We start from the raw sequence: 19,427 nt of genomic DNA, 5'->3' as shown, positions 1-19,427 counted from the left end.
TTTTTCTGTTGGCAGGCTTTTCTTACAGATTGCAGTCTTTATGGCTGTCACAATCGTGTCTGCTTTGCCATCAGCAATTTCGACCAGGTCCAGGAACTGATTGAAAACATGCCCCTCTTTATCCAGGTAACTGAGAGAAAGCAAGTATTTAGTATTCACATTTATGACCCAGGATCTGTGGGATTTTGATGAAATTCTACTTCTATACCGGACATGCACATCAAGCTGCCTGGCTGTGGAGACGTCTGTACTCTCATCAACCTCCAGGGTAATTGCCTTTGAAGATTGGATTTCAGAGAGGACTGGGTCCTCAATAACCTCTCCCAAGATCTCCAGCATTTCATCGATAATGCAATGAGATCTGTAGTTGTTGCGCTGGTCAATCTTGACATTAGGAAAAAGAGAAAATTTGTTTTGTAATTTTTATTTATTAATGTAAAGACTGATTTTATTTTAAAAAATATCTTGGTGACCTTTACCTTCAATTTCCTAAAAAAATCACACCCCAGAAGCTCAGCCAGGCTCAAAAGCTTGGGGTAGTTAGTGTGGCGGGCCAGTTTATTTTTGATCAGCCAGTAAAGGCACTTGAAGCCACCTATTACCGCTTCATGCTCCACAACAACTGTGGGCTCAAAGACATTCATCACCGAGATGCCTGTAAATGATTAAATGTTTTAAAATGTTAAACTCAAATTTTATTATAATTGCATTATTTGATGTTGAAATTGGAACCTACCAGATGCGAGAGATGCTTGGCATCTAACACTCTCCTGGTCGTGCTCTGTGGTGATGTGCCTTTTTAAGTAGTCCTTTCTATATACTCCTCCTCCAAACTCAACAAAGGCCCTCTTTTCTGGGCCTTTCCTAGCAGCGGGCTTGTGCTGTCTGCACAATCAACAAGACATCCCTAAAATGTAGAGCAATCATAACATTACAAAGAGAACAAAAAACAAAACATGGTTATCAGTAATTGAAGAAATAATGCAGATACTAAATTTACTGTGCTGTGTGTCGTAGAGCCAGGACTTGAATTGGGGCATTTTCAGCCATTCTGGATCAAAACCAGTGACTCTGTGTTTTGCTGATGCAGTCATCTCTATAAGACACAGAGGAATAGAAATTAGGACCCTTTTCCTGAGAAAGATGCATTTCTGATTTCAGTCAATCAATTTTATTTATAAAGCCCAATATCACAAATCACAGTTTGCCTCACAGGGCTTTACAGCATACGACATCCCTCTGTCCTTATGACCCTTGCAGCAAATAAGGAAAAACTCCCACCAAAAAAACCCCTTTAACAGGGAAAAAAAACAGTGGAAACCTCAGGAAGAGCAACTGAGGAGGGATCCCTCTTCCAGGACGGACAGACATGCAATAGATGTCGTACAGAACAGATCAGCATAATAAATTAACGGTAATCTGTATGACACAATGAGACAGAGAGAGAGAGAGAGAGAGAGAGAGAGAGATGCAGGCAATGACAGTAGCTTACAACACCATTATTGAAAGTAATAATATTATAGTTATAGTTCTGGCTACTGTGGTACAATATGTTGAAAGTATGTATTAATATCTGGCAGTATACATGTGTGACAATAATCATATGTGTATAATAACAGTAGAAGTATGACTAATGACTAATGATGGCAGCAGCAGCAGGAGGCATCTGGCAGGACCATGGCAGCAACACAACCACACACGTCACGCTGTCCAGGCACCGCTGCGATATGAGTTAATCTGAGAGACAGTGGAGCACAAAGGCTCCGGAGAAGAAGCCGAGATAGTGACATCCAGAATGGCCGAGTTAGCAAGATGCAGTAATAGAATGAGAGAGAGAAGGAGAGAATGTGCCTGGTGTATTATGGGGGGGTCCTCCGGCAGACTAGGCCTAAGTCAGCCTAACTAGGGGCTGGTACAGGGCAAGCCTGAGCCAGCCCTAACTATAAGCTTTATCAAAGAGGAAAGTCTTAAGTCTAGTCTTAAATGTGGAGACGGTGTCTGCCTCCCGGACCGTAACAGGAAGATGATTCCACAGGAGAGGAGCCTGATAGCTGAACGCTCTGGCTCCTGATCTACTTTTGGAGACTTTAGGGACCACGAGTAACCCTGCATTCTCAGAGCGCAGTGTTCTGGTGGGATAATAAGGCACTATGAGCTCTCTAAGATATGACGGAGCTTGACCATTTAGAGCTTTATAAGTTAACAGTAGGATTTTAAATTCAATTCTGGATTTTACAGGGAGCCAATGTAGAGAAGCTAAAACAGGAGAAATATGATCTCGTTTCTTAGTTCCTGCTCCTGCTTCCTGCTCTTGCTTAGTTCCTGTACACGTGCTGCTGCATTCTGAATTAGCTGGAGAGTTTTTAAGGACTTACCAGAGCTACCTGATAATAGAGAGTTACAGTAATCCAGCCTAGAGGTAACAAAAGCGTGGACCAATTTTTCTGCATCTTTTTGGGTCAGGATAGGCCTAATTTTTGCAATATTACGCAGATGAAAAAATGCAGTCCGTGAGGTTTGTTTTAAATGAGAATTAAAAGACAAATCTTGATCAAATATTACTCCGAGGTTTCTTACGGTAGTGCTAGAGGCCAGAGCAATGCCATCTAGAGAAACTATGTCATCAGATAAAGAGTCTCTGAGTTGTGTGGGGCCAAGAACAATAACTTCAGTTCTGTCTGAATTTAACATCAGGAAATTGGTGCTCATCCAAGTTTTTATGTCTTTAAGGCAGTTATGGAGTTTAGTTAATTGATTACTTTCTTCTGGCTTCATAGACAAATACAACTGTGTATCATCCGCATAACAATAGAAATTTATAGAGTGATTTCTAATGATGTTACCTAAAGGAAGCATATATAGAGTAAATAGGATTGGTCCGAGCACAGAACCTTGCAGAACTCCAAAACAAACTTTGGTACGTAAGGATGATTCATTATGAACGTGAACAAACTGAAAACTATCAGATAAATAAGATTTAAACCAGCTTAGTGCAGAATCTTTTAGGCCAATTAAGTGATCCAGTCTCTGCAGTAGAATTTGATGGTCAATTGTGTCAAAGCCACACTAAGATCTAATAAAACAAGTACAGAGACAAGTCCTTTGTCTGAAGCAATCAGAGGGTCATTTGTAATTTTAACTAGTACTGTCTCAGTGCTATGATGCACTCTAAATCCTGACTGAAATTCCTCAAATAAATTATTATCATGGAGAAAATCACACAGCTGGTCTGCGACTACTTTCTCAAGGATCTTTGACATAAAGGGAAGATTAGATATTGGTCTATAGTTGGCTAACACCTCTAGATCCAGGGTGGGCTTTTTTAGTAGAGGTTTAATTACAGCTACCTTAAACGACTGTGGTACATAGCCTGTTAATTAGGATATATTAATCATATCTAATGTATGAGTGTTAACTAAAGGCAAGACCTCCTTAAGTAGCCTAGTTGATCTAACACCTGCTTTATTTCCCTGTGTTTGCTGAGTCTCACCTGTTGCCTCAGCCCTAGCTCGCACTACTGCATGCTGCCTGCTGTCTTCCTCCTCTTCCTCCCTACATCTCCCTGAGTACCTACCGCTCCTATCCCTTCCTCCTGACCCTCTCTTACTGCCTCAGCTTCCACAGCTGCGGCACTAGTTGAAGCCCGGAAATATTGGAAGCAAATTAATTTTCACACTGATGGACGTCTGTTCACTCTTCCATGTGTGTTTCTTAAGTGTCTACACCGTTTTGATAATACTTCCTGTGGTCCGGACTGTACCTCCTCTTCAGGATGAGGACTTTTCTGTCGCTGAAAATATTTTTCAATACTTATCTGTGTGAAGGAGTGAACATCCATTGTCAGAGTTAATTACTAACGAACAGAACTGCTCTATGTATAGCGCTGGCTAACCTTAAGCGGCAGCAGCTCAACACGTGTGAAGTGGTTAGCCTGTTGGCTAACATTAACACTACTAACAGCGTAAGTTAATGTCTCTGCTCATTTTGAGCTTCCAGCTATGTTAATACAGACACAGGCTAATATAACATGATGAGTTAGAGTTTTTCGGACCACTTTTGGACTTGTTTGCCCACATATTTGTACAGAGAGGTCTTACCTTCGCCTTTGGATGCGTTCTGCTACTACGTCTGCTTCTTCTTCTTCTTCTGGCAGACCAGGTGCGTTAAGTGCGTCTTCTTTGGTTTATGATGCATACCGCCACCTATTGCACCGGAATTGTAACGACAAGCTACATTCACAGACAGTGAGTCCCATTATAATGTGTTTATGACCGAGGTCGAACAGGTAGCACCAAAAGCAGAAAAATCTATATGTGGCGGAGATAATTTATTCATGGCGCACTGCCACAAATAAATGAATGTATGGGAAACACTGCATGGCGTGGTAGTGACATCACATTTGAAATTTCATGGTACCACAGGAGTAGCTGGATGTGTTTGGTTTTCTTGCCTTTGTCTTTCAGCGACCACCACAGGTAATGTGTCATTAAGAATATCCACATCAACTTCCTCTATAGGGGTTAGTCTCTGTGCACATGTAGAGTTGAGAGATAGTCTCTCCACTTGGACAAACTTATTTGCTCTCTCTTCTTTATGGTTATTCAAGTTGAACACGTAATCACTTTCTTTTTCAGATACGAGTGTTTCAAACAAGAGAAGGGCATCAGCTTATTTCCTATTGCATTATTATTCATCTTTAGTGTCTCAGTCACTGTGGTGAGTATCCACTTTAACTTCAATGGTGATCATTTAGTTTTAACCATGAAGTAAATAAATCAGAACATGCATCATATTCTCTTGAGTAGTTCCTGTATTTCATGTTGCAGGTATACTTACAGTGGAAGGAGCCAGTATTTCACCAGGTAAGAGAGCTCTGCATGATGCTCAACTGGCTCAGATCTCTCATTGTGTGCTATTAGGGCTCAGCCTGCCTTAAGTCATTACTACCTTGGGTAAACATTGGACTTGTCAACGCAGCATACAGTACGTCTCTCACTTTGGTGGATGCTGTTTGTTAAACATAAAGCAGCATTTCATACCAAAGCGAAAATGCAAAATATTGCATCATTGATGTTATTTTACTGTTTGATGATGATCAGTTAAAGGTATACTCTGCAGGAATTTCCTAAAAAACAATTTATAGACTTATACAGTAGTAATCCCTCTCAAATATCACTTGTGACCCACGCTTAGTGTGTGGCTGTGTATTTATCTGCAGAGTTTCTGTCCTCTGCCTGGATTTTCTTATCATGCCTCCGTGTCAGCGATAGCCGTGGACGGAGGCATTATGTATTTGTGTCATCTGTACGTCCATCAGTCCATCCTTGTGAACACAATATCTCACGTCTCAAGCGAATTTCTTCAAATCTGGCACAAATGTCCAATAGGACTCAATGATGAACTGATTCAATTTTGGTGGTCAAATGTCGAGGTCAATCTGATCTTGCATCTGCCTCTTGTGAATGCGATGTCTCAAAAACACCTCAGGTCAATTTTTTTAAAAAAAAATTTGTCATAAACGTCCATTTGGAAGAATAAATTGATTAGAATTTTTTGGTTGAAGGTCAAAGGACAAGGTCAGTCTGACCTCACAAAATATGTTTTTGGCCATAATTCAAGTATTTATTTGCTAAATATGACAAAACTCTACTCTAATGTCTGATAGGATAAAATAATGAATTGATGACATTTTATAAGATTAAAGATCAACTTCACTGTGACATCATAATGTTGCAAAAACACTTTTCTGGCCATTATTCAACCTCATTTATCAGGAACAGAAGGGGAAATATTTGGTCAAATACTTATTTGGTGACACTAATCTTGGGTCAGGACTCAATAAACAGGCAATGACCAGGTGCCAGACGTGAAGCAGCATGCATCCAAGTGGAAGCTACGAAAATTGCATATACAACACTGAAAAATGCAAATGTTGCAAGCCCAGCAAGCATTTTTGGGTTTAAAAAGCGTCTAATAGCCGTCTACATGAAGACCTGACGTCTAGGCTAAATCACAGCTGAATTTGGGCTGTCAGTGAAAATTTAGTAGACGTCTAACCATAGCCAAAGTATAGACGTCATCAATTATACGGCTATGTAGAGACCATGTCCAAAAAATGGAGATAAATATATTTTAATTACTGTTGACTCTCCATACGTGATTGCAATGGTGAAAATTACATTTAATCAATTTCAAAATTAAATTGGCTAGATTTGGGTTACATGTAGCTAGACTAAATCGGAGGTAAATATAGCCAATACATTTAAATCATGACTATTGCTTGCTGGGAGATGAAACACCAGATGGACAAAGGTGGGGTTCACTTTCACTGACGATACTATTTACAAGCAGTTGCCGACAATTTCTGCATGGTATACTTTAAAGTGTTTATTAACGTGTAGCATTTAAAAAACCCATATACTATGCTGTGCTGAATCCATAAATGTGGGATCAAACTAGTGAAGATTGTTGCCAAGAAGAATTGCATAGCTCTAACCATATACAGTAGGCATATAAACCTTTAAAGATGTGCACAGCCACTTCTGTTATACAGATTTTGTCTGTAGTTTTGTAGAGTCTCACATTGTGTATGTGTTTCTTTATAACAGCCAGAACAATGTGTCAAATTTGCTTTAGTAAACTGACTGTTTACCGATCACACTGCTCTATGATGGCTCAGCAAAACTGAGCAAAGTGAACGAGTAAACTAAGCACAAAAAGTAAGGACATTTGTGTTTGGTAGATTATTTCTTTGTTGGAACAGTGCTTCTTGGCAATAAATCTAATGCTGTTGGAAAGCCGGTTTATTTCCCTTTTAAATGGTGCCACATTTGTAAGGAACATGCATTTGTGGGATGAGTAGCAGAGCTGAGTATGTAGGTTGCGCCTATGAAAAATTTGCCAAATCATCTCTGCCAATGCCAAATGGCTTTTTTTGCTGTTGACTCTTGTTTGGTGTTGTTTGGTGGATTAGATGATTAAAGTCTGCAGAAACAAGACATATTGGCAATTTAACAATTTATTCATTTAACAAACAGGAGCCTCAGTATTCTGTGCAAGAACCATACACAGCCACAACAGCCTGCCACCTCCACCTCATGCTAGTCACCAGCCTGGTCACACACTGCTCTGGGACGCTATCCTAATCCTCAGCCAGCATTTGTCGCAAGTCAGCCAACGTGGTTGTGTTAGTCACTCTGGCACGAACAGCATGCCCAAGCTGATCCCACAACTGTTCAATGGGATTGAGGTCAGGACTGCTGGCTATCATCTTGATATCTCTGCCTTGAGATTGCCTCCATTGATGACAAGCCTCAAGCCTCCCTCATTCCAGTGAGGGAGATGTTGCCCCACACCATCACACTGCCTCCACCAAAACATGTTACTCTATCAGTGCAGCAATCAGCAAAGCGTTCTCCTCCTCTTCTCCACACTTTGACCCTATGATCCAATTGCTGCAGGCAGAATCCGGACTCATCGCTGAACATACCGTTCCTCCACATGTTCAGGTTCCAGTGCAAGTGTCGCTGACACAAGCACAAACGGGCCTGATGGTGAAGGCCAGTCATGGCAGACCTCCTGGCAGCCCTGTGAGACCAGAGATTGGCTGCGTTCAGTCTGTTCTGGATTGTCTGGGCAGAGAGCCGTCAGTCATGTCTTCCTGCAAACCTTGACTGCAAATCTGTAGAAGACTGCCTATGGTTCCTAAGTGCTGACAGGATGAGGACACAGTCTTCTTAGGGTGCCGTCTTCTTGGGACGCCCACTTTGCAGCCTGTCTCTGACATCCCCTGTTAATATGGAACCTGGCCTTCAGTTTGCAGATGGTACTAAGGCTTACTCCAAATAATGCTGGAACTTGGTTTTGCAGAACACCAGCTTGAAGTTGCCCTATTGCACGGGTCCTATCCAGATCAGTCAAATGGGCATGCCGATTCTTGGAGCATACACCAACTGGCCACTGTAGCAGGGCCCATGTTCACCTGGGGGTACCAGAGGCTCAAAACAAGAGGCAATAGCAACAGCAAAAAAAAAAACAGCTGTTTGGAATTGGCAGAGAAGATTTGGCGATTTTTTGTGACTCATCCCACAAATGCATGCTCCTTACAAATGTCACACCATCTAAAAGGGAAATAAACAGGCTTTCCAATAGTATATGATTTATTGCCAAGAAGCATTTTGACAACAAAGAAATAATCTACCAGACACAAATTTCCTTACGTTTTGTGCTTAGTTTACAGAGTGTGGTCCAAATGGCCACTTTAATTATGAGTAGTTTTGTACTTCTTTTAAATAGGGATTGTAGTGAATGCACATAGCATTCGTGGTGGTTTTCCAAATTTTTGCAATGTAACAACCAACATATATAAACTTGTGTTTTACAGTAATACAGCACAGTGGTTTCCAACAGAGGCCTGCACAGGTCCATTTTTGAAAACCCACACCCGCTCGTACCCGTAAAGTTCCACACCAAAACCAACCCGTTACACAAAGACTACAATCAGTCACATTAAGCTCGGTTCTCTGTTCTTGAATTACAAATCCAGAGGAGGGGACGTCTCTTTCACTGGCTGCACTTGATGCTGGGATATTGAAAACATTTAATCACTGCCAGGTTAGGAAACATTTTAGCATGCTCCTTCCGCCACCATAAAACCTCAAAAGGATCTTCCTTGGTTGTCTTGAACTGGATGTAGGCTGCCACCTCAACCTCGGGCTGCAAAGTTTCATCACTGGAGTCCTCCACATCGGTGACAAATGTGACAACGGGGTCAAAGGATTGACTTGTGTTGTTGAGTTTCAAAATAAAAGGATGCAGCTTCATAATAGGGATGCATGTCAAAATGTCACACATATACTGCACATCTTTTTCAATTGTTGTATTCTGAAAAATATTTTTGTTCTCATCTGCTGCCCACCCACATGTAGTTCATTCTTACCCATACCTGTACCCATACCCATGAACTTATATATGTATATATACATATATATTTTAATAAATGAAGCCAAGACTATTTGTAACCCTTATGGCCTTGGTGTGGACAGGAGTTGCGTGTATTTCAAACAGTACCTGTGCTTTAAACCAATTCCCTAATTTTAAGGATTATCAAAAATTCTAAATAAAATGATAAAATAATACTGATAAAAGATGAATAGTTGAAATCATTTATCCTGTAAACTGTCTAAAAGTCTACAGCTGTAATAGTGAAAGCTCTCACGTAAGTGTAAATTCTTATAATACCTAAAGGAAAAAAAAAGTTGGATAGGAAAAGTTTTTAGAGACAACATTGTGTGTATTGGAAAAGCTATGCTAGCAGACTGTTAACATTTATCTCAGTGTACAGCTTTGGCTGCCAGAGAGAAAAAATGTTGATGAAAATTTGTACACAGACAAAAGTTTGATTTATCTTGGCCCACACGCCTTTGTGGTGTATCAAAGCCAAATTAATAATCATGTCCTCTTCTAGGTCATGTATGGTGCTCTAGTAGCTTGCCTAGTGATGCGATCTGTCTTCATTGTTACATGGTAAGTTTGCCAAGTTGACGGGTAACATTAAAAACATAAGCATATCAAATGTGTTTTTGGTTAATATTTAATGATTGAGAAAATGAGTCACGTAACAACTTCCTGAAGTGTTTTCTTTGTTGTTTTTGTTTCAATGTTAGGGTGTACCCATGGCTCAGACCGCTGTGTTACACCTCCTTAGGAGTCTTTATGTTAGGGTTCCTACTTTGGAACATTGACAATATCTTCTGTGACATATTAAGGTAAGTACTTGCTGTGAAAAATCAATAAGGGATATTATATATTAACTTGCTTAATTTTGGAATTCACAGAGCAAAGTTAATAATCGTCCTTTTAATAGTAGCTGTGTCAGTAGTAGCTGTGTCAGTTGTGACATCACAACAATAATGTAAATAATTTTTTCTATTCTCAAGGAGAAGTCAGGAAAACTCAGTAATATCAGTGCCTGAAAATGTATCAGCTCATTTACTGTGGAATAAGACACCAACCAACTAATCTAAAATGCCTGTTTAGGTTTTGATTCACGTTTAAGATAAAACATTTATCAGAACAATTTCTTAGCAATATCTCTTAGAGAATCGTTTACTGTTGGAGATACATTTCTACTGGAAATAGCTCTAGCTGGAGGCATTATGTTTTCAGGTTGTTCATCCGTCCTCACATACGTATGGCTGTCCCATTCTCATGAGCCGATATCGCACAAATGTCTTGAAGGAATTTCTTTAAATAAAATGTCCACTTGGACTCAACGATGAACTGATTAGATTTAGATGGTCAAAGGTTTAAGGTTAAGTTCACTGTGAGTGTGTCTGTCTCATTCTTGTGAAAGTGATATCTCAAGAACACCTTGAGGGAATTTCTCCAAAGTTAACCCAAATGTCCATATGGACTGAATAAAATTTGGTGGTCAGAGGTCAGAGGCAGCTTAGGCTGCTGCCAGGACCCTATTGTTATCCTGCATGTTCTTCTTCTTCTTCTTCTTCCGAGGAAATCCTACTTCCCATGCGCGAAAAATCTCCAAACTTTGCACAAAGGTCCAGTCCCATGCCAGATTGCCTCAGCTGCAAAACAGGCCAATAGTCCTGATGGTGGCACTACAGCAAGCCACTAAAGTTCAAAATTTTGAAAATTCACAACAAATCAACCATATGTGCTACAGATTTGTAACTTTCACCAAAATGTAACTGAAGAAACTTTTGTACATTTAAACCTATTGCAAATTATGAAGTACATCACTCAGTTTTTTTCAAAAACTGTAAAACTTCTTAAACCTATCTCCTCCCACAATTTTTGTTCAATTGACACCAAACTTGCTACAGAGCATCTTCAGACTGTCCTACACAAAGTTACCCACACAGATTTTTGATTTATCGAAAATTGAGCCTACAGTGCATCAAAATGTTTGACTGTAAACAGTATTGTAAACATATACTTGCAAATTCTTGCTAAATACATTTTCAATGTTCATTAAAAAATGACACAATTTTGGAGTCACGGTAGATGATGTTTGGAAAATATCAGAATTTTATCTCGAAAACTGAATTTTTTACAGCATTTTGAATTTTGCTCTCATGCGTACAATTGGAGTCAATGCAAAAATGGCATTTTTAAACATCAGTTTTGATTATGGAGCCAATAATCATTGTTAAAAACAAATTACCAACATCTCCATGCTGTCTAGATGCAATTTGTGTATTTTCGGATTTTTTTCTTAATAACTGAATTTTTGACAGCCGTTTGAAATCTGCCTTTACACACTAACAGCTGCTGTCTTGCACACAGGTGACTGGCTTAGTCAATTTGTGAAGCTACATGTGACATTTCCATTTGCCAATTAGCTCAGTGAGACAGAGGATGGTTCTTGGTGTTGAAGATTGTGAGTTCAAGTCTCAGCTCGTGCAACATTTCCATATGAGAAATCTACCCAAACTTTTCATAAAGGTCCAGTCTCATGCCAGATGTCCTCAACTGGAAACACAAGACAATAGTCCTGATGGTGGTGCTACAGCAAACCTCTAAATTTCAAAACTTTGAAAATTCATAACAAATCAACCATATGTGCTACAGCTTTGGAACTTTCACTTTGAAATTTGCTTTTCTATAGCATGGATGGCTACTGTCTGGCACCCTGATGCTTGACTTAGTCAATTTGTGAAGCCACACATGAACTGTCACTTGCCAATTAGCTCAGTGAGATAGAAGATGGACCTCAGTCTCAGAAGTTGTGAGTCAAGCCTCAGCTAAGGCAGAACGGACATTCTAATGTGAAAGTCCTATGTTCAGGCATCATGCTATGTGGATTAGAGACTACTAAGGTTAAAATAATTATGATCCAGGCAGTTTCGCAGAGAGACAAATACTCTTTATCAACACTTTCCCCTGTTATCCCTTGTCTCTTTTTCCTGTTTATTTGGCTTAGCTATCAGTCAATATGCAGAGTCTATCCAATAGCTACTTTTACATTTTAAAAAATGTTTTCATCTTTGTCACCATGGATAATGTTTAGCTTTAAGCTAGATCAGGCCAGTTTGTTCATAATTGCTAGCAGTTAATGTTATTCCTACTTTCTTGTTCTTGAGTTTTTTCTTTCCTTTGTCTGTTATGAGTCTGATCACTTCAGCCACTCATCCACAACTTGAAGGTCATGCCATAATTATTATATGATGTAACTTCTATGTTGTGATATGCTTTGTTTTAGTGTGTGTGTTGCTCAGAATTGCCTAATTTTGCCTAAAATTGCCCGGCCCTGACCATTGCTGCGCAGCAGCTATAATTCTAATTCTTATGCTAATTATGACAAAAATTCACACAAATGTCCAATAGGATAAAATGATAAAGTGATGACATTTATATCCAAAAGGTCAATGGTCAGCTTCACTGTGACATCATAATATTCTGTAAAAACACTTTTTTGGCCATTACTCAATGTCGTATCTCAGGATTAGAAGGGGAGACATTTGATTAGATACTGGTGACACTCATTTTGGGTGTCCTCCTTGAAACTGTGCTGACTGTGTAGATCTTTTGTGCTGTTGGGGGGAAGACGTGTATGAAGCATCCGTATTTTCACAGACATGGATGTAAACTGTAAGAGAAACTTGACTGGTGCATGGAGGTATACAACCGCGGGACAGTAATTCTAGTTTGCTTTGTTATTCAGAGCCAGAAGGCAAACACTACCCCCTGGTGTTGGAGTAGTCACACAGTTCCATGCCTGGTGGCACATCTTTACAGGCCTTGGATCCTACCTGCACATACTTCTCAGGTAAGCTGCCATTTCAGGAGACAGCCACAGTGATTTTGTTGTGGTGAGACATGTTTATTTGCATTGAAATCTCATTTATATCTTCTTCTAGCCAGCAGATCAGGTCAACCTACCTCAAGTACAGACCAAATGTAAAGGTATGTCTAGCAGCAGAGATGGGGGACTCGAGTAACATGACTTGACTCGAGTCAGACTTAAGTCGCAAATATGATGATTTGAGACTTGCTTGACTAACATTGATAAAAGACTCGACTTGACACTGACTTTGTATTGATGACTTGAGACTTGATTTTGACTTGAGACAGATGACTCGAAAGGACCTGGCTTTAATTCAATATTAAAGGCACGCTAAGCACCATTGGGCTTCACTTCTGTTTACATTCAACAATGTTATCAAACACAACAGAGCTAGTTCGCCCCTCGTCCTCCGTGACTCTGTCATGAACGAGCCATAGCTGCTAGTTAGTTTACACACCTGTTCAAGGGATAGTGCAACCAACATGAAAATTCACCCATTATCTACTCACCCTCATGCCGATGGAGGATCAGGTGAAGTTTGAGAGTCCTCACAACACTTGCGGAGATCCAAAGGGAGAGGAAGTAGCAACAAAACTCCACCTAATGGAGGCTTACGGTGCCCCAGATTCAAACGTCCAAAAACAAATAATTGAAACCACAAAATATCTCCATACTGCTCGTCCGTAGTGATCCATGTGTCCTGAAGCCCTGACATAAAAAGTTGTCTGGAAAAACGTCATTTGAACTCTGTTTTTAGCCTCATTCAGAGCTCTATGCATTTTACTTGCGTTTGCGACTAAAAAATAGTTCTGTCCAAGCAGAATCCTGCAAGTTGTGGGTTGAACAGGGGTCATAGACAGGAATATGGCGGAGCACTATGGCCACCACAAGATAACGGTTTACTGGCCACCAAGAAGCCTGGCTCCAGGTCCAATAATTTCCTCTTCGTTGGTGTCATGACTGCCCAGAAATACCCGAACAGCCGAGCCGTGGCGGCACACAGGTATGTGACATGGAGAGGAGAGGAGAAAGGAGCCGTTCACATTTCTCTCTTTGTGGCAGGTAACGGTCCACAAACCTCACCGCACTGAAGGGACTGTTCTTAACCTATCAGAGGAGGAGGGTGGCTCGTTGATTTTTATTTAATTTATTTATTTTATTTTGCTCCCGCCTCTAGCCACAAATATTTTTCCATGAGCTTTTCGAAGTGAGTGGTGGAAAATGCATGACCCTTCACCATGAATTAGATTTTTAAAATTTAGCTGAGTTCATCTGATGAACTCAGCTAAGCGTGCCAGGTGACCCAACTACAGAAGCCAGTGGACTAAAGACATCCTTTGTGTCAGTAGGCCCAATGTAGCCCTGTGTGTGTGTGTTGGGCCCTTACCATACACATGATGGATTTCTTGTTTTCCTATTAAATGTGTTATTTAAAATTTTCACTGCGCTCCTAAATTTCTTTCTGTGCTCCTAAATTTTTTCACTAGGAGCAGAAGGTTAGCGTAGAGCACTATTTGAACTCTGTTTGTTTGAACTTCTAACTGCCTCTCTGGGCACCGCGTTCACGTGTGCGCGCTTGCGCAAAGCCGTGAGACATGGGCTCCTCGTTCATGTGTGTGTGCTTGCTTTAGCCGGTCTCGCGCTGGCTGGTTGGTGCAGCCTGGATCCAAATGTTTTTGTTGCCACTTGCGGAGCCTGGGCTGCCTACAGAGACCGGACTTTTTCACAGCATAGTCAGAGGACATGTAGCTACCGGATCGTGAGGAGATGTTTGCTGTATGTGACATATGACTTGACTTGTGACTTGCTTGACCTGAGCAATGACTCGACTTGACTTGCTTGACTTATACCAGGGACTTGACATGCTTGATTCTCACCACAACTAACTTGGTACTTGCTTGAGACTTGAATGTAAAGACTTGAGACTTGCTTTTGACTTGCACATGTGTGACATTCCCCCATGACTGTCTAGCAGTGATGTATGTGAAGTACTTGTCTTGTGTCCCTAACACATTACAATCTAAAATGATGCAGTAATCTCATTATTGATACGTCTGAGGGATGCACCCCATTATTTTTCTTCATAATGCTACATTGTGAACAACAAATTTGTGTTGAAATAATAGAAATGGTGGCATCATGTGACTTTACTTACTTTAAAATTATTTCTAATGTCGCAGAAATCAGTGAAAGTGAATCTCTCTCACCGGCCTCTGAAGCTGTGCTGCAGCGGTGTCTGCGCCATGGTGAGAAGGTCCCCAGTAGGGGGGTAAATCAGCAGTTTCATCACGATACGATATTAGATCGATTTTTTGGACAATGGTACAATGCTTTTCAATATTACAAAATATGCCGCAATATGATTTCAATGCGATTCAGGGGTCTGCGATCGATATTAGGTGATATTAGATGCCCATTTAACACAGTCTGTTACAGAAGACGCTGTCACCCATTTCTTTATTACTTTTCGCCATAAAACACATAAACACATAAAAAATAAGAACAGTAAAGTTCACTTTAAACTGACTCCACAGACACAAATAAAAAGGCAAATGGAATAAGTCAACCATCAGGGCTTTCTGTCAGAGAGACCATTCTGGAAGAAATATTTTCATTTTAACCCAAACCATCATCTTGTTCATAAAACGTCAGGAATATGCGGCTTAAAGCCCTGAAGGAAAACTCCAGTCATAAATCACAGATTAACAACAAGATCATTCAACAAAAGTATAACATTCGCTCAGTAATAACTGTCAGGGTTCATGGACAAAACAATTGTTTTTTGCTAATCACCTATCATTAGCTTAAGCATGTTTACATTGCATAAATTAGCCTAGCGGCTAGTGTACATTTTTCTTCTTCTCATAGCTTAAGAAATTCTCACCATTGGTTTAAGTCACTACATCTCCAGACAGCCTGCATGCACAGTTTTTCAGCCGAACATTGTTAAAACTAGGGGTGACCCTGAACAGTCGATGAGTCGGTGATTCGATTCAGAGAAGTCTGATTAGACTGCCAGTCTTGCCGTCGAATCATCGCAAAATGTGGTTATGAAACAAGACTGTACCATTCTGACTATATGGGGGTGCTCACTGCTGCTGAACATCTTGATTTGACATAGAATGTATTTGTTTTCAAATAATTCATGATATATAGCCTATTTTGATAAAAACATCAGCCTAATTTCTGTTAATAAAAAATTGAAAATGACGCGTGCATTTAATCAGTGGGCATAATCATTACTATACATGAATAAATCACCCAGTTGCTTGATCCAAATAAACTGAGGTGAGTGAGTGCACTGCAGGACCATCAGAGCAGCATCGAGGCCTACGGTAATTTAAAGTTAAAGTCCCACTGATTGTCACACACCTGAGTATGTGAAATTTGTTCTCCGCATTTCCCGAGGGAGCGGTGAGCAGCAGCGGTGCCACGCTTGGGAATCATGTGGTGATGATTAACGGTGGCGGAGCGTATAAACAAACACTTTGGAGGAGGTATATGCTCTCAAATCAAACTTTTTTGAAGGATTATTCTTTTACCTTAAGTGTCTTGAACCGAATTTCACCGCTGATTGTTTTCTTGATAGACTCTGATTTTTTATTTGGTTGCTTTTGTCAGAGGATTGAGAGCGGTGACACACGGACCGTGTGGATGAACTTGTATGAACCTGAGTTGATTAATGAAATAACTTGAAGTCAGAAATAAGGAAAACTGTTTTACTTTTACTTTTATAATTATTATTATCTTATGCCAGCTGAAGAATTAAATTCGTTTATTTGGGTGTTTTAGCTCTTTTCTCTGGAGCGGAAACTGACGCAGATGAGCTCATTAATCAATGGGGGGGAAAATAACATGATTCGACGATTAGTCGGCTAAATGAAAAATCTGTCAATTCAGATTCGACTATGAAAATTCTTAGTCGGGGACACCCTTAGTTAAAACTATTGTAATGTTGCTAATGTGCTAATGTTGCTAAAGCAAGAGGTTAGTGGAGTGAGAGGCTGGTCCAGGCAGGTAACTGTTGTCCTGTATTTTCTCCGAAATCCAAAATTCTTCCACTCTACTGATTTGTTCCTGAGTAAATAATGTTATCCTCATCATCTTTCTCTTGGCTGCTTGCCATCTGCCTGCCGCTGTTTGACAGTGACACAGACTTTCAAATAAAAGCCTATGCTAAAGTTGTTGTTTTGTTCATGTGTTCGCTGCAGTTCAGAGCAGGAATAGAGATGTCACACAATCTCCATCTAAATTTGAAAATGGTCTCCTTCAATGTAAATGGAATACACAATCCAATTAAGAGAGGCAAGATATTGTCAGAACTGAGAAGGGAAGGTGCTCAGGTAGCATTCCTTCAGGAAACACATTTATCTGAAACTGAACATGCAAAACTGAGAAGAGGAGGCTTCAAATATGTATTTCACTCATCCTATAAATCAGGACATAGAAGAGGGTCTGCCATCCTTATTTCAAATCAAGTCCAATATGAACACATTTCAGAGACTAAAGATAGGGAGTTTAATCCAACAGGCCATGACTACACTTAATTTTCTGCACCTCAATCTACTTATTCAAGGATTGACTAGTTTTTTGCATTCAAGAGAGAACGATTTAGAATTCAGTTGTGATATTGGAACTGGAATTGATATATCTGATCATTCACCAATAGTAATTACAATTAATATTGGTAATAACCCAAAATCTACACTATGGAAATTGAAGTTTATTGAATATCCCAAAATGTAGGAGGGGGAGGCTCAATTCTCTATATACCAAACTCAGAGAATTACAAAAAGCCCATAAAACTGGACCAGGGACCAAGGACGTATCAATTAAAAAAACTGCAAAACGAGATAGATGAGATATTCTCAGAAGAGATTAAAAAGAAACTGTATTAATATTAGCATATAAACTAAGGAATCAACAGGCAGACGCCACTATTAATAAGATAAGATGCCCTCAAACTAAAAAAATGCAGCATACACTAGACCAAATTCAACAAAGTTTTGAAAATTATTATAAGGAATTATATTCACAACCAAAGCTAGATAACGAAGAGATAAAGAGTTTTCTTAAATCTCTGAATCTTCCTACAATCACACAAGAACAAAATAAAGTCCTGACTGTGGATATTACTGAAATAGATGTCAACGCAGCAATATCAAGACTCAAACCACCTAAGAGTCCAGGCTCAGACGGCTTCACATCCGAATGGTACAAGTCTTTCAAGGAACAGTTAATTCCAAAATTATGCCAGATATGTAATGGAGCACTCAGAAAGGGAAAGATTCCCCTCTCATGGAAGCAAGCTATAATCTCAGTAATACCAAAGGAAGGCAAAGATACATTAGATTGTAAACAATTTCGACGCATCTCAGTGTTAAATTTAGATTATAACATTTTTATGTCAATATTGGCTAGGAGAATTGGAAAAACTCTTGCCATCTCTTATCCATTTGGACCAGACTGGATTTATCCATGAGAGACAGACCCAAGACAGCTTGAGGAGGATGCTACATATTATGTGGCATATCCAGCAGAACAGGACACAAGCTATGTTAATAGGATTGGATGCAGAGAAGGCGTTTGACTCAGTAAGATGGACTTTTTTGTATAAGGTGTTAGATAAATTTGGTTTTCATCACACTCTTATCGAGGCTTTCAAAGCTGTATAATAATCCAACAGCAAGAATTAAAGTAAATGGCAGCCTCTCAATTTTTTTTTTTTTTTTTTTGGAGTGTTCTTGTAGACAAGGTTGCCCCTGTTCTCCACTTCTCTTTGCCCTCTTTATAGAACCTCTCAGTCAATATATCAGGCAAAACAAGCAGATCAAGGGTATAAATAAATCGGGACAGGAACACAAAATATCTCTCTTCGCGGATGACGTGTTAATTTTTTTTCAATGAAGAAAGACAACACGCGCTCTCAAAAATGAAGAAAAAAGTCTGGAGGTGCTCGGCAACAGAATAACAGTATAAACAAGAAAAAGCCAGCAACACTCAGGGTCCTTTGTTGGCAACTTTTAATACCTCACTGGTACAGACCGTTAAACACACAGACCAGTATTGACAAGTGTCTTCCTCAGTGTGTGAAAAGAAAAGCTTTTCTTCTTCTTCTTCTTTTGCTGGCTTTTTCTTGTTTATAGTGTTAATTTTTTTTATCACAACCATCCACATCTCTATCAACTTTTTTTTAAATTTATTAATAAACAAACAGACAAATCAGATATACAGGCAAGTTAACAAACAGACAAAACAAACACAAAGCAAACAAAGCAACAGTAATATAAAACATCGAATATAAAAGAGGGAGGAAGGGAATAGGACAAAATTATATTCATGACAGAAAAAAAATGAAAAACTTATTAGTGAAGTGTTAGGCTGTATGCATGTGAAGAGAGTGATGTGTGTGTGTGTGTGTGTGTGTGTGTGCTTGTGTGTGTGTGTGTGTGTGTGTGTGTGTGTGTGTGCGTGTGTGAGCATATATATAGAGTAGTTATGTTTTGTATTATGTATTATCTATTTATGTTAGAAATAATGGAATCAGTGTAGGTTCATGTACCAAAGATGCTATGGATTGCGTAGTGCTGTGAAAAGGGAGTCAGGCATCTATAGAGGT

General features: G+C 39.7%; 1 protein-coding gene across 4 annotated transcripts in view; it reads left to right on the top strand.

The window, feature by feature from the left end:
* Nucleotides 1–19,427, top strand: part of acer3 (alkaline ceramidase 3) — a 92,532-nt gene that overhangs the window by 61,208 nt on the left and 11,897 nt on the right. For 3 of the 4 annotated variants that reach the window (XM_049591601.1, XM_049591605.1, XM_049591604.1), the window contains 6 exons: nucleotides 4,635–4,716; nucleotides 4,827–4,862; nucleotides 9,467–9,525; nucleotides 9,666–9,767; nucleotides 12,686–12,790; nucleotides 12,882–12,927. In XM_049591601.1, coding sequence (XP_049447558.1) covers nucleotides 4,635–4,716; nucleotides 4,827–4,862; nucleotides 9,467–9,525; nucleotides 9,666–9,767; nucleotides 12,686–12,790; nucleotides 12,882–12,927 — 430 coding nt within the window. The remainder of the gene's footprint in view (nucleotides 1–4,634; nucleotides 4,717–4,826; nucleotides 4,863–9,466; nucleotides 9,526–9,665; nucleotides 9,768–12,685; nucleotides 12,791–12,881; nucleotides 12,928–19,427) is intronic. The other variant, XM_049591602.1, reaches the window with a different exon arrangement.

The sequence above is a fragment of the Epinephelus fuscoguttatus genome, linkage group LG12 (assembly GCF_011397635.1).
Source record: "Epinephelus fuscoguttatus linkage group LG12, E.fuscoguttatus.final_Chr_v1".
NCBI lineage: Eukaryota > Metazoa > Chordata > Actinopteri > Perciformes > Serranidae > Epinephelus > Epinephelus fuscoguttatus.
Note: the sequence above shows the minus strand (reverse complement) of the source record. Positions and strands in the feature narration are given on the sequence as shown.